Below are 23,258 nucleotides of genomic sequence, written 5' to 3'. Positions count from 1 at the left end.
GCACGATCGCATTCGCGAACCGTCCCGGCAGATGTTCGTCCATCACTATTCACCAGTAACAGGCATGATAATTGTGACTATGGACTCCTTCAAATTAGCGTGCAACATGTCCAGTCATGAAGAGCAAGTCTGTTGATCTCAGGTTTGTTATGGCTGGGGAAATCACTCCTTGACAAGGAACATTTGATGTTCAGGGCTCTTTGTTAGTTCTCATCCTACCTTCCTCAGATCACATATAACTAAGCTATTGCTATACATTACAATGTACATGCTGCCAGATATATAGCATCGGTGCAAATGCCTGCTCTATACATTTCTGTGCTCACAATGCAGGAATCAGAGCTCACCTTCTATGCCCCCTCCTGTTGGCATCAGTTACATTGGCAGCAGAAACTCCACACACCCAGTGCCACATGATAGAGGGTGGGGCAAGGACTGGGTATATAAAGTGCACAAACTATGTTTTATCGCAGTTGTGCAGTACAGGACACAAGGATACACTGCACTATGGCGCTCAAGGCAGATTCCCGCATTACGCTGAATGATGGGCATAAGATACCAGTTATTGGATTCGGCACCTATGCCCCACCATCGGTGAGTAATGTTAGGCTATGGAAATGTTAGGTTAGGTAATGCAAGGAGTGATGCCACTGTCACATCTGCATATTTGCAAGCTTGGTGGTAAGGTGCTTCTAGGCATGGGTGGCACTGCTGGCATGCCACTCTCTTGGACAATAAACCATAGCGCAGATGGGCATTGATATGAACTGCCAAATCACCAGTGCCAAATCTCAGCGTAACGATGCAACAGTTTGCAGCAATAGGCAATCACCGGTCACGATGGGATTCATGTTATTACTGAAGTCCGTGATTGCTTGCAAATCATGATGGGGCATCAGTGTGGGTGGCATATTAGAGCATAACAGAGACAGACACAAAGTTTTATTTAGTAGTTTTAAGCCTCAATTTCTACACTAAAAATAATTTGCTTTGTGGGTATGAGAAAGCATCTCCTGCTGCTAGTTCACTAAATGTTGCCATTGTTCTAAGGACCCAATTTTTTCCTCAATTTGGTATTTTCGAATATTGCTATTATGAAAGACAATGGTTCTGGTTCATCTTTGATCAACTATAATCTAAACTATTACTATTATATATAATAATATTACAGGCTATAGCTACTAGAGAGGGGTCGTTGATTCAGGGAGTTATTCTGATTGCCTGATTGGAGTCGGGAAGGAATTTTTTATTCCCCTAAAGTGAGGAAAATTGGCTTCTACCTCACAGTTTTTTTTTTGCCTTCCTCTGGATCAACTTGCAGGATAACAGGTCGAACTGGATGGACAAATGTCTTTTTTGGGCCTTATGTACTATGTTACTATTACATGTTCTCATATAAATCAAGGGGCTGACGGTGTAATGCACGGTGGTGTTGGGTCCTTCAGAGAGGGGTATGCACTTTTTAGCCACTCTCCGCTCTGGCCAGTAGATGAGACCGTACAATGGGGGACTCTTGTTTTCTGCAATAAGAAGTTAATTTAACCTGAAGATGGAGTAGAAAGACACATATAGAGGTTACTTTTAACGCTGTGTTTTTTTTTACACTAGAATGATCATGATTGTATCTTATTCTGCACAGGTCCCCAAAGAACAGGCTGAGGCGAGCACCAAGGTGGCCATTGAGGTTGGATACCGCCTCATCGACAGCGCATCTGTCTACAAGAATGAGGCTGAAGTTGGAAAAGCCATTAAAGCAAAGATTGCTGATAAGACAGTGAAGAGAGAAGACATTTTTTACATCGGGAAGGTAACCATGGTTTTCTCATTTGTACCTATAAAACTGGCTGACCTGTTACATGTGCACTTGGCAGATAAAGGCATCTGTGTTGGTCCCATGTTCGTATATAAACATGGGTTCAATCAAGATGCCTTCAGCTGCCAAGTGCACATGTAACAGGTCAGCCAGTTTCATAGGTACAAATCTTCTGACACCCTTTAAGCTCACACCATTCCAAATAATGTAGTTTCACCTGGGTTTTAATTTCCATGTCTACTGGTTGGCAACGCGCATTCATTTTAAATTTATTTCTGCAGCTCTGGAATAATAGCCATGCTCCTGAGAGAGTCCGACCTGCCCTGGAACAATCTCTGAAGAATTTGGGGCTGGATTACATGGATCTCTTCCTTATCCACACCCCCATGGAGTTTAAGGTCTGTCTAACTGTGAATTATGTAATAGTTTATGTATTTTTTTATTATTTAGTTTTTAAGTTTAATATTTAGTTTTAATTCACATTTGTATTGTACACAACAGGAAGAATAGCATTGCATTCAACTGTATTCTTCCCATGAAAACAATGAGGCACACTGTTAGTCAATGTGTAGCGCTAGGTGGTGGTATCTGCCATACAATGGATCCAGCAGATCACTTGAACTTTCACAAGTAGGGAGTTGTGAGGCCTAGATGCAGCTGTGGTTGTGACTAGAGAAGGGGGCGTGATGTAATACTGATACTTTGTTTTATTTCTCCTCCAGCCTGGGGATGATCTCTTTCCCAAGGACGAACATGGAAAACTGATTTTTCACCACACAGATATTCGGGAAACCTGGAAGGTAATTTATGAGAGATGGATTATATAAAAGTAGCTCTAGGCAAATTTACCTATAAATTAACTCTCCCCTGACAAGATTTGTTGAGTTTAGACCATTGCTATGTAAAGGTTTATTCACATGTCGTATTGAGGTTTTTGGCATGTTTTTATTATCAAACTATGGTATAAAGTATGTCCTTCATAACATAACAATCTAACAAGACGCCTCCTTATTAGCCAGAGAAGAGAGCCACTAAAAACCGCAGCTCTCACTCTACCATTTATTTAAAGGGCATCTGTCAGCAGGATTAATCCTATAAAACATGATCAAAACTATACCTTTATTTTCCCATCCATTGAAGCATTTAGGAGAAATCTGTATTTTAAACAATATGCAAATTTGGGTTTAAGTGCACTGAGAGCAGGCTGCAGCCACTCTGTGCACCTTAGCTCTTCTGGCCATCTTTCCTGCTCTCTCCCTTCTCCACTTGATTGACATGGCCAGGCATCCAATTCATCATCTTCCCTTGTGGAAACACTAAGCACCAGCTAAGGTGTGCACTGAGTAACTAAAGCCGGCCTTTGATGCACTTAGACCCTAATTTGCATATTAAAAACATTGATTTCTTCTAAATTCTGCAACTGATTGGAGGATACTGTACTTCCAATCACAACTTATGATCGCCTGTGTAGGACTGACAAAATTGTCTATTTCTAGGCTCTGGAAGCATGCAAAGATGCCGGGCTTGTCAAATCCATTGGGGTCTCAAATTTTAACCACAAACAATTGGAGAAGATTCTCCACATGAAAGGACTGAAGTACAAACCAGTATGCAATGAGGTATCTATTATATGTTTTCCTTTCAAATCAAAGCCCCCAACCCTGTTAATGCAAGATGCAAATTGTTCTCTAGTATTCGTGCCTCAGCTCCTTAGAAAGCTGGTTATAACCCTTTCGTACTGCTTGACGAGAGGGTGTATTCATCTTTCTACAGGTGGAATGTCACATATACCATAACCAGAGCAAACTACGGGAGTTTTGCAAAACTCATGACATTGTGGTTATCGGATATGCAGTCCTGGGGTCCAGCAGAGACGAGAACTGGTAAGGACAAATATATTGACTCAGTATATGTGATGACATCCTAGAAATAGAAGATATAATGGAACTCAGGGCGGAAGCTTATACCCAGCAGTGTGTTCGGTGATGTCACCGGCTCTGATGGGCGTGCTTTAGCGCTGCCCTAGCCATTTTACTGTGATTAAATGGCCAAAGAGAAAAGGGAAGAAGGCGCTCATAGGTGGTGGTTGACAAGATATGTTGTTATTTGCTCCTAGCCAGGGTGAGTGGTTGCTACTCACCTTGGTTTGGTTGTACTTTTGGTAGTACAATTCTGGTGGAGGTAAAATCGTAGGGGTGATATGGGTTGGTGCAGCCGATAATCGTCCAAGTTGACCATGGGCGGGAGCCAAGCCGCCACTTTGGTGCGAATTGTAGTATATGGGGGGGGGGGGGGGCTCATCTGCACTGGGTTCGTGCAGTGAGCGGGTGGACACAAGGCGCAATTCACAACCCAGTTGAGGATACGAGGTATTTTTTATTTTTTTTTGCTAACCAAAAAATAAAAAATACTTTGTATATACTTTGCATATACTAGCCATTTTACTGGCTAGGGCAGCGCTAAAGCCCGCCCATCAGTGGCGGCGACATCACCGGGCTTCCTGGCAGCCCATGGGAAGTCCAGTTGGTCACCAAACCTCCTGAAAATGTCTTTGCCCTGCACGATTTAGCACAGGGCAAAGAAGAGCATCAGAGCATGAACTGCTCCGATGCTCAAGTCAGGGGGGCTGCCTGTGTGAAAATGGAGGTATGTCCGGGTTCAACTCTGAACCCAGACAACCCCTTTAACTTTACCCCTTAACTCCTTAACTTTAAGTTTTTAAAAGATAATAAATGTTGAATATTGCTGTTTTTGTCTCACAGGGTTGAGGATCGGGATGCTCCCAAAGTGCTTGAAGACCCTGTTTTAAACACAATAGCTAAAAATCTGAAACGCACCCCAGCGCAGGTGGCTATACGATATCTGATGCAGAACAAAATGGTTGTCCTTGCAAAAAGCTTCAACGCTGAGAGAATCAAGGAGAACTTCCAGGTAAATAAGGCAAAACATGTATTTTTATGGAATTCTTAATTACCACCTTACAATGTTGTCCAGCCTTATGCTTGTTTTTAACTAGCACTAGGATTGTGTTGTACCTCATCTGCTCCACATCGCTCCTTTCCAGCGCCCTAGCTCCATTGCGCAATTTGCCGGTCCCTGGCCTGTAAACGTCTGGACAGTGTCACGTGTGCCATTACAGCCAATGCCTGGCCTCACTGGTAATCTATACCCACATAGCATGTCACTGCTGGGCTGGGGTGTAGCTAAAGGCTCATGTGCTGCTTGGGGACATGCCAGTACTGAGTCATAGGCTCAGGCTACCTCGTTCAGAAGTTTACAGACCAGGGACCAAGTAATTGAGGAACGGGGCCAAGGCACCAGAAAGGAGTGGTGGGGAGCAGGTAAGCATAAGGCTGGACAACCCCTTTATAGATGTGGCTAATTCTAGCCATCAGATCGCAGCTTATTTCTATGTTTTTACCTGACTGCATTCCAAAATCCAATTTATTGAATACCAAATATCTACTTGCTTTTTATGTTTTTGCTAAGTTTGGATTAAGGATGAACAAATTGAATCTAAACTAACCGGATTTCTAACAAATTTGTCAGACAAATAAAACAGTACATTTTTTTATTTGTTTTGGACAAATGGCATAAAACAGCACACAGAGTCATTTTAACGTCCATGTTGGTGGGCAACATCACAAGGGAGGAAGAAGAGGGATGGCCACACAAAACACTGGACAAGAGTGGGAGTGAGGGCATTCTGCATTGTATTTGCAACCTGGAAGGATGTTATGCGGTGGCTCCGTCTGCCAAACAGCAATTGCAGACACAAGTCACTGATAAACTGTGATAAGGACAGTATAAGAAGATTATAGGGATACAATAGGAGATATATTTGGGGTATATTAAGGGGTGTAATCAGGAAAAGAGAGTGAGGGAGTTAGAAATGGTCACTATCAGGTGTATATTGGTAGGCTACTGTCAGCTCAGGTTCTGATAACTTGTTCTAAATTACAGATTCCTGCCAAAACAGGCATTTTTGTTCACACTTCTACACACATTTCTACTGAGAAATTGCCCTTTTTTCTAGAAACCAATTTCTATCTACCATATTTAATTATGCATCTTAGTAAGTTAGAGTTGTGTTACAGAACACATGGTACATTGCCCCAAGATACCAGGTAGATAAAGCGGCAAACACATTTCACATCAGTATGTTTATCACCAATGCAATAAATTGTATTGTCACGCCTGAGTTTTAGTGAAGGGCTAGTATCACTGCATCTGAGAGTGTAGTTCAAACATGTTTCACTGCAAAAAATGCATTACCATTGTAAATTCTTATTACCAGTGTGTTTGTGAAAGGGTAGGGTTTAAGGACATAAAATTGCACCTCAATCCTTAAATTAAAGAAAAACCACATACCAAAATGTGACTTATAGCCTTCATAATAAAATGTCTGGGAAATGGAAGATTACAAAACAATAGACCCATGGCTTGTCCACCACAAAATCAGAATGTGGGTTGCAGCACAAGCCATCCATCCAATAGTAGTAGTAGTCGGCTACAGTTCTCCCTGGCTTCCGAAAGGCATAACATTATTAGTGAGGACAAAGAGGATGAGATTGTGGACTAGATAGCTCACGATTCCTCTCAGTCATATCGGGATGTGGAAGTCACCTCTGAGTCTGACACCTTGCCTTGGAGCCAGGGGTCACAGCAATCCTCCTTTCAACCCCAGAGTAGCCTTTAGTTGCATCATCTCTGTTATCACTCTCCTTTCCTAGCGGGGTGCCTTCTTTTTTCCTAAGAAGAGGCAACATAACCCCACCATGCACTACAGAAGATAGTCAAGAGAATCTTCCTGTTGATGAATTGGGACCCCAAGTATACAGTAACTTTGTTGGTAGAGGTGGTGGCACACAAAGCCACAGTGGTAGTGGTAGGGGCAGTGTTAGCGACGGTGACACTTGGAGCAAATACAAAGCAGAGGTAACATCAGAGGAAGAGGTTGGTGGCAGCGGCACCAATAAAAAGCAGAGGCAACATATGTCCAGAACCTCAAGAAAACTGCCAGGGCCAGACCTGCTCCTATTATGATCAGCCTGAGAACTGGTAATGCCGCTGATACTGTGGGCACAGGCTCAATACGTGCCAGGCCAAGATTCACTCAGCTGCCGCTAGCTCTTTGCAGAGTATCTTCTGCCTGGCAGTTTGTCTCCACAGTGCCAGAAGACAAAATCATTGCCATGGGTGTTTAAACCCAAACAAAGGCACCATGGCTGTATTGAACCACATAAAGCAGCATCACCAGTTACTGTAGGAAAGAAGAATTGGTCACCAGCTAGCGCAACAAGAGTACAGTATCTTCCTTCTCTCGATCTCCTTTGTATCCATGTGCAGTACACTTATGCTGGCTAGAATGGTGAGCTCTATGCTTGCTTTATTATGTGCTGACAGACCTATTATTCACATGAAGCAGTCTGATTACCCTCATCAACACAAAATGGGGGATTGTTTTCCTCCTTCCGAAAGAATAGCCAAATTACTTTACCAGGAAACACTGTGTTCTAATGCTTGCTGCAACTTCTGGCAAGCAGACACCTGCCACATGTGTGTCTGAGGCCCCTCTCCACTCCCTGCAGAGTCACCCACCTCCTGCCAACTCTGATATCACAAGCAGTAGAAGCTGCAGCAGCCAGTTCAGTATCATCAACATGATGGAGAATATTTTGAATGTGCTGCGTCAGGCTGAGGCAAATCACTTCAACACCAAGGTTCAGTCCTACTTGAATGAAATATGGATCTGTAAGGATTTTTACACTCCTCTGGCTGAGGCAGATGAGTACCATCACGTCCCATACCATATGCCGGCTTCCACCAGCATGCTGTTGCCACCATCACTCCACCTACCATGGGGTTCTATAGCGTATGGCTGCTTCTACCGCCATCACAAAAATTCCCTGCTGCCAATCCCATATTGCATCATCCATTACTGCTACAAAGTCATCACTACCACTACTACTACCACCCCTAAACAGCTGCACATGCATCTACTGCCTTGCCTGTCCCATGCTACACTGCTGCCACTGCTATTGCATCCACATGCCACTATTACCCAAACTTTTCCACATTCACACTGTACTTGCTTCTGTTCCCAATTAAAATTTTGAATTTTTCTCTTTCAGAATAACACACTCTTTTTTTCAGACAATTAACAGTTCGGCGTACATAAATAAGACCAACTATCCCACCTCCGTTAATGCAAAATTTTTGGATGCTTGTGCAGAACAATCTTTATTCTGACACTTAACACTGCTGCGTGTATGAATACAGGCAGGCATTCTGACCCCATGACATAATTTGTGGACGCTCGTGCAGAATGAGCCACTGTTTCTCCTAACATTAATGTGTATATGACCAGGAATCTGCCTCCACTGATGAATATTTTTTGGAGGCTTGGTCCCAACAAGCCACTGTCTTTTTTCCATAACACTGTGTGTGTTTAAACACCATCTGCCCTCGACATAAGACAATTTTATGTAGCTTTTTTCATCTTTTCATAAAAAAAATCTGAGTCCCAGAAGATGGTGTTATATATTGGAGCAACTGCCATTCGTGCAGAGTCGATTCAGGTACAAATCTAATTTTTTGCCATGTCAGACGCAATGCAAATGTCAAGAACTTCACTCATATCTTGTTTGGATCAATTTTGGGACACCATAGGCGGACTCTAAATGTAATTTATTTTTTACTCATTAAAATGAATATGTAAGAAGATTTAAATTGTGTTTGACTTTTCTCCTACAGGTTTTTGACTTTGAATTATGTGAGAAAGACATGAAAGCTCTTGATGGAGTCAATAAACACTTGCGTTACCTGCGTCTTAAATCGTGAGTGTCTTCCACAACATTCAGTATTACGAGTTTAGATTTGAAAAAAATGAAACTTTTTTTCTTTTTTTTATATTTATATATTATTTTATATTTATATTTATAAAAAAAATACATTTATATTCATTTATTTTATCTTTTTGTATTTCAGCTGGATAGAACACCATGAGTTTCCCTTTCATGAAGAATTTTAAAAACACTGGAAAATCACCCTGGACGCATCCTATAAATTTTGATGCCTAAGAGCTCATGCACACAACAGTATATATTTTGTGGACCGCAACTTGCTTGAATGGGTCCATGGTCCGCATTTTTGTTCTAGGACATGTTATATTTTTTTTGTGGAATGGACATATAGATGAGAAAAGCACATGGATCATCTGTGTGCTTTCCACATCCTTACATCTGTCCCACAAAAACACAAAAAGATAAAATATCTCTGCAAAATGAGGACCATGGACCCGTTGAAGTCGATAAGTCACAAAAAATGCTGACGGCACACAGACAGCATTCGTATTTTGTGGATCTGCAGATTAAGGACTGCAAAACAGATACGGTCATGTGCATGAGGACTTACTTCCCTAGTTTGAAAGACTCCCATTCTTGAGGTTTACGCAATGTTAGATTTGAATTCCGGCATATTTGTGCTAAAGATCTCGACACAACAAATTTGCACCACAGATATTCACATAGATTGGCATCTTTTATGGTACCCCTAGCTGTAAGCTTTTAAACCTCAAGTTTGTCTGAATCTGCATTTATTATTTCAGTTTTATTCACTCTTGTCTGTAGCTTTTTCCTGCTGTTCCACCCATGTAAATGGACTCTGACCCTATATACCTGTTCACACAAGATGAGGTAACTAAGCCTCGAGCAAATTCTAAATATAATAGCAATGAGGGTTTGAGCTTTTGCTGTGGTAATAATAAATCTTTGTAGTGGGCAAATAAGGGAAAGAGGGCTGATTTGTTCTAGAAGGTCTAGAGACCACTTACAAGTGATGCCTCAGAATACAATATTTTTAACATACAATGGTCTTTTCTGGGCCACCATAAGTTGAAACCAGACTCAACATACAATGCCTCAGACTCAGATCCACCCAATCAAGGCCACTTCTCTAGTAAAACACCACTGAGGTACTACATGTCCTGTACAGCCCCCTATCTGTGCTCGGATGAGCTGCTCCTTTGGATACTAGGTGAGCTGTGGATTTATTTTATTTCTCTAATGCCTGTGAGTAAGATACAAGACTCTGAAGAAGCTTCTGAACCATAGAAAGTCACTTACAGTCTCCAGCATCTATTCCACACTATTATATGTAAGAACTTCCTTTACCTTCCTGTCTCAGTTATCTGCTTATTTTTCTAAAAACCTAATTTTTTCTTATTTGGTGGGTAATTTTTGGCTTTGGAACCAATAATCAGTTACAGTATGGACTCAAGTTACAGTGGTTTCAATGTACAATGGTTGCGCTGGAACCAATTAATATTGTAACTTGAGGGATCACTGTAGATACAAAACTGAATGCTAGAAATCATATACAGATACAGGAGGAGCGGCGGCTCATCTGGCACTGCAGCATCTCCAGATTACACCACTCTGACTCAAGGGCGTCCCAGGATCAACGAAACAAAGTGATTATTTGAACTTCTATATTCTTTGATCATTTATACTCATTTGTTGTATTCAATTTGCAAATAAATCAGTCAGTTATTTTCATTTAGTTTCTGAGTGTGTTTCCTTTGTTCCCAAACTCGATGCATTAATTGGAAAACAAAGGGGAATTTATCAAGCCCTGTACTCCAGAATAATGGCTTTAAAAAGTCGCAAAATAGGGCTTTGTGACTTTTGCTGTTACTTGCGCATTTTGTGACTTTTTGCATTTTTACACCACTCACTTTAGTTGGGTAGAAAAGTAGGTGGGGTCATGTTAAAGAGATTCACACCAGATTAAGGCTACAGTTACACATTACACTGGTTGTGCCACAGTTTTCGTGGTCAGGATTGCAGAGTAGCGGTATGCAGTGTCCCAGGGGGTCAGTAGCGTATGCTGGGCTTTGTAGTGCAGTTTGACTCACTAACCTGGGATCCACTGTCGTCTTCAATTTTGGTCAGATACTGGAACAGGCAGATATTTAAGAGTTCGTGACGCCAGTGTCAATTAAACGGTGACACGCCGTGTATGGTATGGTGGAAGAATGAAGCAAGCATAGGGTAGCCAACAAAAACTGGAACTTTACTGAATATCAGCAATAGTAATACATGGACGCAGTTGGAAGCGCCGTTCCATGAAAGACAGTTGGTTTTCCATAAGAATACAGGTGGTTATTGGAATTACAGAACGGCCGGTCACAGCAATGTTTTATACAGAGTGTTGATTGCAGGAGATGCAGTACAGGCGGCTTGCACACTATTCCTGACTGGTCCTGACACATGTGACTTTCTCTCCAAGGTCTAATGCCCTTTATCTGGCGTACCCTTGAAGCTGTCCTTATCTAGTACCTCCTCTGTTATCTTGAGTACCTCTTGCTTTATCTGATCGGCCTCTGTGGTATTCTGTGTCTTGGCTGGTGGCTTCGCTTATGCTGCTTCAGCTAAACGGATGATGACTCAGGAGGGGAACCTTTTCCTTGGATCCGGAACCCGGTTACAGGGCCTTTACTACCCTCTCCTAGCTGGCAGGCTTCAGGGCCTGCTCTGCTCTCACAGGCCCATAGCCTGGCCTTTCCCTCAGACACAGGATCATTTCTGACCTCTGCTCCCACTGTCTGACTCCTGCTGCTACTTCCTGACTGGGCCTTATATAACCTAGGGCTCCCTAGCTCCCTCTAGTGACTCAGAGCCAGGAATGACACCCTAGCCGGCCTGCACACGCACGTTTCACAGTAACAGGAAAATACATAGCAGTACATTGACAAGATATTCTATACCAACCTCCCCTTAAATACAGGGGGAACGAAAATACCCAAGTGACCCTTCTGTAGTGACGGGGTATTACTCTCCCGTACACTACATACCCCGCTGCTTTAAGCTGAGTACGACCTCGTACTCCATCAGGGCCCGTCCAACTGGAATCATGACCTGAAATAGAGAAAGACACATGCATGCATACATATATGTCATTTACACTCTTATCAGACCCAATTGGCAAAGGTGAAGTCTGGTGACAAGGGGCATCGTTCTCTTTTTCACAGGATAGTGAGTGGAACGGGGGCGCTGACCTGGCACAGCGGATGTTTAAAGAACCAGGATAGTCCATGACAATAAATAAGTCCATAATAAAATTAACCTCTCAGAGGCTTGCACATAGGAAGTCCATCTCTGGGCACATATACTTGAATAAAAAAAAACCCGGTTAGTAAATACTGTCAGCAGCACATATATAAAATGACAATACAGGACTCTGACAATACCAGGGCCATGTTATCCTGGCAAGTCCTGCTTACCCTTTAAAATAGTGCTGACATAAAAATGTCTTTTCAACCTGAAATGGGGGTAAAAAGGGAAAATTTGTGCAAAAACTTTAAGGCACAACTGGGAATATAGCAGCAAACCGGATGTCCCAAACATAACAAGGGCAGCTGGAAGCAGTGGTATACAGTGGCACATTATTCAGCTAGGATGCCACCGGCCGTGTGTAACTGGCAGCGAGCTTCACCAGCTCTGCCAACTGGAGGGACAAAACGGCCATTAAGGAGACGGACATGAGGCAAGGATTACTCACAGGCGAGTGTCAGATTCTTCCTCGGATGATGAGTCGACGTAGGGAACCTGCAGCAATTGTTCTGGCAAGGCCGGCCACATTTGGAAACCATCTCCTCTTACAATCTTTAGAGGGGGAGGCTTGTCTTTCACGGCCTCCATTTCGGCCTCCGTCCTAGGAAACGGGAACCACCGCACGCCTCCAGCGCAGCCGAGGTCCGCCACCCAATACACCCTCTTACGTTGGGCCTCTAGTTCAGCTTTAGTGCAGGTGGTCGGAGCTACCGGAAGTTCAGGGACTGTGGCCGCTGGGGTAACGGTGACAGCTGCTGCTTGACGCCGGGCCTCAGCACATTCCTCTGCCCGCCGGCAGCTGTCCTGCCGCTCCTTCTCTTCCTCACGTCTCACCGCATCCGGAGGGGGATATCGCTCCTCCAGCCCCTGCAGCACGATGGGCTCCCAGAAAACGTCGGGACTGAGGTACGCCTGGCTATGCAGATGGGTGGTTCGGGCCTGTTCCACTTGCACTCCCTCTGTCTCAACCGGATCTGTCCTCTCTTTCTCAGAGTCCCAGGTCTCAGCCGGCGCCTTCGGGCGAGTGACTGCGGTAGCGTAGGGGCCCCGTAGACTTTCGGCGGGGGTGTACTCCACGATCTCTCCCACAGTCAAATTATGGAGATGCTCCGGGAGGTAGTGCCGCTTCACCGACCGCCGGTTCACATAGAAGTCCCGGCCAGTCCCCAACTCCTGGATAAACCCGTAGCCTTTTTCTTTATCAAAGGACACCACGATCCCGCGGCGCCTTTCTAGTTGGGGCTTACCCGGAAAGGAGTCTCCTTGGATGGACTTGGCCATTTCTTCAAACCGCTTTTTCCGGCTGGTGTTTCTTTTAGCCACCGCGGCTCTCAACTCGTCCATGATAGCCAGCCATTCTGCGTGCCGGCGACGGATCGGTGGGGACTGAGGACGAGTGATACTCAAGTCCATGGCCTGGGCCCAGGGGGTGGCCGTCCAGGCTAGAGGGTCCCACGGCCCCAACTCAGGAAAGTCCGGTGGAGTGGCGCCCCACTCGCACGAGGCATCGACGCACGTGGCATCGAACTCCGGCTCTTCCGCGTACGCCATCTCTTCACTCACTGGGTGCAGAGTCGACACTGACTCCTCCCACACACTGGGCCGGTCTATCTCCATCTGAGCCCCGCCTCCCGGGCGTAACTCTTCAAAGTAGTTAACCGCGTCGTCACTCCTCAAGGTGGGTGGCGCTCCAGGGCAATCGTCTCCTCCTTCTTCTTGGAGGGTTTTGGCGCCAAATATTCGCGCCTCTGCACATCTTGATGGCGCAGTAAAAAGCCTCATGGCGTCGGCGGCCATTTTAGATGTCCTGATGCTGCAATTCACTGACAGCAAGCAGGATGATGAAAAGTCCAATAAAACACAGTCCACAAATGCGATTTTCTCTCTGGGGGTAGCGCAACACAGTACAGCGTCTCTGATTCCTCCCAGGCACAATTGTAATCCACAATTAGGAATAAAGGTTACAGTCTTTGCAATACGGTGGTGGAATAGTTAAAGCACACAGTTCACACTTCTCTGCACTTCAGAAGTATGCGTATCCTGTTCGTGACGCCAAAAAGAGCGATGCAGTGTCCCAGGGGGTCAGTAGTGTATGCTGGGCTTTGTAGTGCAGATTGACTCACTAACCTGGGATCCACTGTCGTCTTCAATTTGGGCAGAATACTGGAACAGGCAGATATTTAAGAGTTCGTGACGCCAGTGTCAATTAAACGGTGACACGCCGTGTATGGTATGGTGGAAGAATGAAGCAAGCATAGGGTGGCCAACAAAAACTGGAACTTTACTGAATATCAGCAATAGTAATACATGGACGCAGTTGGAAGCGCCGTTCCATGAAAGACAGTTGGTTTTCCATAAGAATACAGGTGGTTATTGGAATTACAGAACGGCCGGTCACAGCAATGTTTTATACAGAGTGTTGATTGCAGGAGATGCAGTACAGGCGGCTTGCACACTATTCCTGACTGGTCCTGACACATGTGACTTTCTCTCCAAGGTCTAATGCCCTTTATCTGGCGTACCCTTGAAGCTGTCCTTATCTAGTACCTCCTCTGTTATCTTGAGTACCTCTTGCTTTATCTGATCGGCCTCTGTGGTATTCTGTGTCTTGGCTGGTGGTTCGCTTATGCTGCTTCAGCTAAACGGATGATGACTCAGGAGGGGAACCTTTTCCTTGGATCCGGAACCCGGTTACAGGGCCTTTACTACCCTCTCCTAGCCGGCAGGCTTCGGGCCTGCTCTGCTCTCACAGGCCCATAGCCTGGCTTTCCCTCAGACACAGGATCATTTCTGACCTCTGCTCCCACTGTCTGAACACTGCTGTTACTTCCTGACTGGGCCTTATATAACCTAGGGCTCCCTAGCTCCCTCTAGTGACTCAGAGCCAGAATGACACCCTAGCCGGCCTGCACACGCACGTTTCACAGTAACAGGAAAATACATAGCAGTACATTGACAAGATATTCTATACCAACCTCCCCTTAAATACAGGGGGAACGACAATACCCAAGTGACCCTTCTGTAGTGACGGGGTATTACTCTCCCGTACACTACAGGTATTCCAATAGAAATTAATGGGGCTGCAGTGACTCACACAGTGATCCCTTTATTTTTTTGGGGGTAACTACTACTTTGCAATGCTGGCCACAACAGCTGCCGCACGACCATTGCATCATGTAGCCCAGGCCTTATCACTGAGAATTTTTTTTTTTAAATACAAAAAAGTCAGAAACTCAATCCAGTAGTAAGTTAGCGGATGTGCTTGGAATTGTAGCTCAGGCCCATTCAGTCGAACAGTAACTAAGTCATGTTACTGATGAACTTGACGTCACTGGCCTAGGAAGAGTCTGACCTCCACTGATCACATTTTGACTTCCTGAGGATAGGCCATCAATATGAAAATATCTGACAACCCTTTAAATGATCCCACATTACTGGCAGATATATTATCCTGTAAAATATGAGCACATGGCCGCTTAGAATTGTTGTTTACTGAACCCTGTATGGCGGTACACAGACTCCCTAATACAGGGGTAAAACTTAGCATCAGAGCAGTGAAGATGTCAGGACCTATCAATTTCACTGGAAGGGGGAGTGAAAACAAGGAGAGGTGAAGGTAAAGAGATGCTCTGAGAGGTTAGGCCATCCCCTTGGTGCTCTGAACACCACATTAACACACAATTAAAATACCAATTTCTCTGCATCAGTAATACTGATTGCAGAGGGAAAGGGATGATTTTAGTCTCCATGATCCATCCTTACCAGGAGATATGCCTGGTTTAACCCATGAATGCATAATGTCATACACACTTGATCCATACATGGCAGGTGTCAGCTGTATAATATGGCAAGCACCCAGTGGCAGTGGTTTATCCTGGTCATTTAACTGCTCAGATCAATAGCAGCAACAGAATTTGTGGAGTTAGACAAAGGGTTGAGGTTCCCTCTGTCCTCTAACTGGCGCTCGCAGTGAAATTGCAGGGGTCCGATCAGTTGCCATGACAACCTGGGATCTTGAGAAGTTTTCCAGGTCTGCCATGACTAACTGCCTGAAAAGTTGTGACCACGGCACGGCTTCTCAGACAGCCTCTCAGATTCCCACAAAATACAGTAGTTTTCTATTGCAGTAGCCTTCAGATCGCATGTTTAAGTTCCCTAAGGGAACTATATAAAAATTCAAACTCCCCCACCACCACCACCTTAATGACCAGGCTATTTTCTATTTTTGTTTTCTACTCCCGGCCTTCCCAAAGCTCAAACTTTTTCATTTTTCAATACACATAGCATATGAGGGCTGGTTCTTTGCAAGTTATACTTTCTGATGGGACCAATTATGGCTGCACACAAGGTAGTGGGAAGCAGGTAAAAAATTCCAAATGGATTGGAATTATACAAAAAACACAATTCCGACACAGTTTTATGGGTTTTATTTTTACAGCGTTTCCTATGCGGTAAAACTGGCCTGTTACTTTCATTTTACTGTTACTTTATTTTCTTTTTTTTTATATTTAAAAAAAAAGGTTTTTTTCTACACTTTTTAATAGTTCCCCTAGATAACTACAACAAGCAATTATTTGAATGCTTCTCTCATAGACTCCAGTGCAGTAGCATTGGAGTCTATGAGAATTACACTAAGGTCATTTATTAGGACTGGCATTTTAGAAGCCTTAATAGGCCCCTGCGCTGGCATTGGATCCGCCGAAGTTAAGTAGAGGCGCCGGTATCCAGCGCCGCTTCTAAATATAAGCCAGCTTCCCTTTTGGCTTACATTTAGACCATTTTCTATGCTGAAAACAGGCATAGAAAATGATGAATGAGATAGGCAAAGTCTCATATTCCGCCTAATATAGGCATATTTCTGATCGTAAATGACTCTCTAAGTTCCTATGGAGCCCTGCCACAGGCATCCAGTGTAAGTACAACTGTTTGTCCCATTCACTTGATTGGACCAATCGGTTATAATTACACAGCACCGCCACTACAATGGAAATAGTGTGCAGGTAAATATTGAAGGATGAAGACCTCGCACGAGTGCTGCGACCCCTTCAAACTGCTAATCGGTGTGGGTGTTGGAAGTCGGACCCACACTGGTCTGATATTAATCTTATGCCTTATTCACACAAGTGTTTGGTCAGTGATTTCCATCAGTGATTTTAAGCCAAAACCAGGTGCGGCTCTAAACAAATAACAGGTGCAGATCTTTCCCTTAATCCTTATGTCTGTGGCGGCTTTTGGCTCACAAAACACTGATGTGTAAATAAGGACTTATCCTGGGGATAGATAACCACTAGACAACCCCAATAAGAGCCTGATACATGACAGCTCTACATAGTGCAGCATATTCTTCCTCTCATATGCACTGGAGACACCCAGAAAAAGGGAAGATCTCGAAGATTCTCAGAAGAGCCAGCAAATCTGCCAGGCGTCCCACATACTCACCTCTTCCCATTCCTGCCCTTACCCTGGGTTCACACCTGAGCGTTCCGAAAGGAGCGCTCTGTATGCACGATTGTACCGGCGTTTACAATCGTGCATACAGAGACAAGCAAACGCCCATTGTAGCGCGTTCCCGAATGTCTATGTACGGGAACGCGCGAAAAAACGCCCCAAAGAAGCTCATGTACTTTTTTGAGCGTAGGGCGTTTTACAGCACGATCGTACACGCTGTAAAACGCCCAGGTGTGAACCATTCCCATAGGGAATCATTGGTTTCTCCTTGTTGAGCGTTTACAGCGCGTAGGAACGCGCTGTAAAACGCTCAGGTGTGAACCCAGCCTTAGGGATGAGATTCACATTTTTAACAACAAGTTCCCTACCTTCCAGGGGGATGCCCATGGTGTAGGCCACCTTCGAAAATGATTCCTACCCTAATTGACAATTACACTATTTCAAATATGCTTTATATCAATCTGGAATTGAAAGCAATAATTTTGTACGCAGAAGTGATATTGTGTATGCTCTTCATACTTGTGAGGGCAAAATATACGATACATCCACTACCTCAGAATCACCCAAAAATTCAACTTGGTCTGATTTTTTACAAATCAGGGGTTGTGCTTGTGGCAAATGTTTATTTGCTAAATGCTCAAGTGAATGTGGAGAGCTGGCTCTTTTGCATCCAGATCTCGCAAGGGCCACATACAATGATGTGAGGGGCCAGATTCGGCCCACAGGCCTTGAGTTTGAAACATTTGTATTAAGGGAAGGCCCTAGCCTGCATCACCTCACTATGGATTCATACTTATCTGATTCCCAGAGTCCTGCTCACTGTATCCCGTCCCCCATCTTTCGGTCCCTGCCTTGTTTTCTTCCAGCCGGAGCATATACTGTACATGGCCAAGTGCACCGCACAGCCAATGGCTGCCTTTAATGGTGACATGTCCCAAGTACTGCTGAAGGCAGTCGTTAGCTGCAGTGGCATATATATCCATATCACTGCTGGAATAGAACAAGGCAGGGAAAGGAAGATTAAGGAAAGGGAGCAAGCGGAGAGTAGGCAAACATGAAGAGGGCATTGGCTATCTGTTCGGTCCCTTAAAACCATATTCTTTACTTAACCCCCCCATCTCATAGAAATAAATACACAAAACTACTGCTCGGATTTAATCGGCCACAGCAGCCGTTTATTGAATAAATACATAACATAATTAACTTAATAACTATAAATTAACCAATGACGAGGGAGGTCCTAGAAGCCCCAATAACCTTATAAACACCGGGAAAACCTGCGTCTCCATCTTGCCCCCAGCCGTTGAACCCAGCTCGGAGGTAGCAACTGATGGACGCCTAGTTTGTTAATACCAGCTCCTCCATGAGAGTCCAGCCCCTCCCGTGGGGCCCTCCCATCCTCAGGTACCACCATATTTTTCCACTTCAAGGACCTCCCCTGCCCCCACGACTGCCGCGACAAAAACATATGACCCTGAACCCTGCCTGAAACCCTACTCCACCAACCCCCTCCCATGTACCTCTTCCCCATCCCCACTGCCTACTACCTTATTCTTTTTTTTATTTATTTTTATGAGCTTACCAAATACCGCATTCACCAGGGACGGGAGGGTGGGCGTTCGCTTGCCCTGGCCGAATGCTCATGCTCCCGCCTCCTCCTTCCTCGGAGCCGTTAGCCACCCCCCTGTTCACCTAGCAACTCACGCCCTTCTCTCCTTCCCTGCTTCTACCACTTAACCCCTACCTGACCTGTCCCCTCACTCCCAAACCCTCTTCATGAGCGGCCACCCTTACCGCTGCGCTTCCCGTCCGGGCTGACTTAAAGAGGGCATTAGCTATCTGTTCGGTCCCTTAAAACCATATTCTTTACTTAACCCCCCCCACCTCATAGAAATAAATACACAAAACTACTGCTCGGATTTAATCGGCCACAGCAGCCGTTTATTGAATAAATACATAACATAATTAACTTAATAACCATAAATTAAAACCTGCGTCTCCATCTTGCCCCAGCCGTTGAACCCAGCTCGGAGGGAGCAACTGATGGACGCCTAGTTCGTTAATACCAGCTCCTCCATGAGAGTCCAGCCCCTCCCGCGGGGCCCTCCCATCCTCAGGTACCACCATATTTTTCCACTTCAAGGACCTCCCTCGCCTCCAAGAACGCTCAGCTTGACATCCTCAAGCCTGCGCGTCCCTCCACATCCGTAACACTATCTCAACTCCACTCTGGATCCCCAGAGACCATAAGTCCGTCCCCACCGCATTCAGATGCACGCCACCCCCTCTCCAAAATGCACCAACATCCTTTTCCAATTCCTCATGTCGTACCACCACAGCCCCATTCTTCGCCATAAATCGGTCCACTGCCCTATTCACCTTTATCCGGGCCTTATTAAGGCTCTCCACCGACCTTGCCCCCCTCCATGACTTACGCGGAACAATGTCCGACCAAACCGTGACCACACCTGGGTACAACGCCCAGATCCTCAGCAGGTCAAACTTCACATCCCGTATTAACTCTCTAAACGGACGCCTCCCCAAATCATTGCCCCCAACATGGAGCACCAACACATCCGGAGGACGATCCAACCGCGCAAAGCGATGCACCTCCCGCAGCACTCCCCCCCATAACATCCATCTAACCCCTAACCACCTGACCGTAGCCACCTCCGAACTCAATCCCAACTGACGACCATGCGGCCTCACATCAGCTCTAATTGCCCCCCAAAACACATAGGAGTGTCCCAAGATCCACACCAAGGCCGCCGGCAAACCTGCAAACAAACAACAAAAAAAAAATAATTAACACAACCCCTACCCACCGCAACACAACTACAAAAAATCCAGCCTAAGACAAGATTTAGGGTCCATTCACACGTCCGTTTTTTCTTTCCTGATCTGTTCCGTTTTTTGCGGAACAGATCAGGACCAGATCAGGACCCATTCATTTTCAATGAGTCCTGGAAAAAATCAGACAGCACAATGTGTGCTGTCCGTTTCCGTTGTTCCGTTCCGCATGTCCGTTTAAATATAAAACATGTCCTATTATGTTCCTGAAAAATCGGATCCTGGTACAATGCAAAGTCAATGGTTCCGCAAAAAACGGAAGACATTCGGATGTCATTCCGTATGTCTTCCGTTTTTTGCGGAATCCGTTCCTGGAAACACATAGCAAATTTTTATTTTTATTTTCAAAGAAATCCAAACAACTTTATTTCATTATTGAAATGTATACATGTTTCCGTTTTTTGCGGATCCGCAAAAAACAGATGACATACGGATGACATACGGAAACATTTTCAGGAACAACGGATCCGCAAAAAACGGACCGAAATTCGGATTATAGAAAAATACTGACGTGTGAATGTAGCCTTAAACCGTACCGACTTCCAACGCCCGATCCTCCTAATTACTTCATCACTGACCCCCCAATATAGCCGCCTCAGTCGTCGCCCCGATCCTAAACAAATGCCCAGAATAGTCCTTTTCCTGCACGCCCAAACCTTTCAAACATTTTTTACACACTGCCAAAAATTGAAATCTAGACAAAAAAGAACCATCCTCATGCCGAAGAAACGGCAACGAATCCTTTTTAATCCCCAACCGATAATTCCCCACGCACCGCACTGGGCACATACCACAACCTGGAACAGAAAACAATGTAAACTGTTGCCCTTTGCCCTCCTGATCCGTCTTTGACCTACGAATTCGAACCACAACCCTGTCCTCCGCCAACTCCACATCCTCGCACCTCAACCCCCCTGCTCTGTTAACACTTCCGCTCACCAACTCCCCCAATCTGAAATGCACAAAAAACGCTAGCGCAAATGCGGCCCTAAACAACCCCAGCTCCCATCCCGAGCTACAAATGACGCTCAACTTCTCACCCATCTGCAGCAACAACTCAAAAGACACCGGCTTCCTCCGATCTGTCACCTTACCCACCCTCCTACGCCAAACTTTTAAAACCTGCCGTACTAAAAAACTTTTAGTCAAATCCGCCATTCCCCGCAACCTGAACCCAAACGCCACACCCGCAATCAAACGATTCACTCTGGACACCGACCAGCCCTCGCTTATTTAACTGACCCAGCAACATCACCAGCTTAATATCCCCATCACCCCCACCCGCTCCCCAGCTCCCGTTCCAACTTTCCCAGATTGTCCACGCCTTACCATACTCCCTCCAGGTAGTTAACCTGGCAGCAGCAGAACACAGGGCGGAATGGGATCTTAAAGTGGCCCTGGAAAAAAGTCCCATATTATAGGCAGGTCCAAATTGGCAGAAGGCGGTAGAACACTAGTAGGCTAGTAGATAGGGCCAGCAATATCACAGTACAGCACAATACTTCACTACTGTGGTGGCTAGAAAAAGTTGCCACAATTTGTCTTCCACAGCACAAAGCCAGTCCTACCTTAAAAGGGTTGGCCTATTTGGTATACTAATGGAATATTGCTAGGATATGCCATCAATTTCAGATAGGTGTGAGTCCCACTGATGAGACTCACTCCTATCTGCAGAATGGGACCCTCAAAGTGAAGGGTGACTGTGCATGTGTGGTATTCTATACATTCATTGCTATAGGAGTTCAGAAAATAGTCAAGAAAGTGTGCTTGGCTTTTTTCAAAAGACCTATACCAGTGAATGGAGAGTGCATCATGCACGCATGGTCACCTCTCCATTCACCTATGGGACTGCGGGAAATAACCAAGCTAGCGCTCTGCAATTTTCAAGTCTCCCATAGCAGTGGATGAAGGATCGCCATGCTTCTGAAGTGCGCTTTTCTTTATTTTGAGAGTCCTGTTCTGGAGATAGGAGGGGGTCCTAGAGGTGGTGCTAGGCCATCAATGTCTGACATGGCAACAGACCATGACAGTGGTAAAATGGAGTCCAAAAATTTAATTTTACCAAAAATATTTAAATATTAGCAAATTAGCTAATTTAATTTTCTCTACTTTTATAATAGATAGTAATACCTCAAAAATAGTTATTACTTTACATTCCCTATATGTCTACTTCATGTTTTGATCATTTTGTGAATGCCATTTTATTTTTTGGGGAAGTTAGAAGGCTTAGGCCCCTTTCACACGGGCGAGAATTCCGCGCGGGTGCAATGCGTGATGCGAACGCATTGCACCCTCACTGAATCCGGACCCATTCATTTCAATGGGTTTGTGTACATGAGCGTTGTTTTTCACGCATCGCTTCTGCGTTGCGTGAAAATCACAGCATGTTCTATATTCTGCATTATTCACGCAGAATATAGAAGTGAATGGGGATCCGTGAATAACGCATTGTATCCGGATGCAATGCGTTGCGTTTTTAATGCATGTTACTTAGCAACAGTTGAAGGTAGATTTCACAGGAAGTAAGCTTTTTCAAGTGTCTGGCTGCTGCTACTTCTGCGGAGCTGCATTGGATTTCTCATATTGCTGCCTTTGCTGAGCCCCAGACAACATGTCAAGGCAACCCAGCAAGCCCATGGATGTTGAGAAGATGATCGTGATGGTCCAGGAGAGGCCTTGCCTTTGGGACACCAGGTCGGGGGACTACCATGATCGATAGAAAAAGGATGCCGCCTGGGAGGAAGTCACCCAGGAGGTGTTTGCTACTGTTTGGTCCAAAACACCTGAACCAAAGCGTCTGACTTTAACCCCTTCACGTCTGCAATCTGTATATATACGTGATAGCTGCACATACCCCGTGCAGCTATCACGTATATAAACGTTCTGGCAGCTCTTTAATCCAAGCGCTGCAAAGCGCTTGGATTAAAGCTTCTGCCCCTGCCCTGTATGCTGTCACGGACAGCATACAGTGCAGTAATGCCGGCAAGGGACCAATCAGAGTGGCCCCTTGCCGGCAATCGAGCCGATTGGTT

General features: G+C 45.0%; 1 protein-coding gene across 1 annotated transcript; it reads left to right on the top strand.

Annotated features, from left to right (window-relative positions):
- The first annotated feature begins 483 nt into the window (after nt 1-483).
- Nucleotides 484-10,264, top strand: LOC122926626 (prostaglandin F synthase 1-like). Its single transcript, XM_044278059.1, has 9 exons — nt 484-594; nt 1,640-1,807; nt 2,095-2,211; nt 2,536-2,613; nt 3,310-3,432; nt 3,587-3,696; nt 4,576-4,744; nt 8,570-8,652; nt 8,804-10,264. The coding sequence occupies exons 1-9, from the start codon at nt 508-510 to the stop codon at nt 8,844-8,846; spliced, it is 978 nt and encodes a 325-aa protein (XP_044133994.1). The 5' UTR covers nt 484-507; the 3' UTR covers nt 8,847-10,264.
- The last annotated feature ends 12,994 nt before the right edge of the window (nt 10,265-23,258 follow it).

This window comes from Bufo gargarizans, chromosome 2 (assembly GCF_014858855.1).
Source record: "Bufo gargarizans isolate SCDJY-AF-19 chromosome 2, ASM1485885v1, whole genome shotgun sequence".
Classification (NCBI taxonomy): Eukaryota; Metazoa; Chordata; class Amphibia; order Anura; family Bufonidae; genus Bufo; species Bufo gargarizans.
This window is presented reverse-complemented; position numbering and strand designations above follow the sequence as displayed.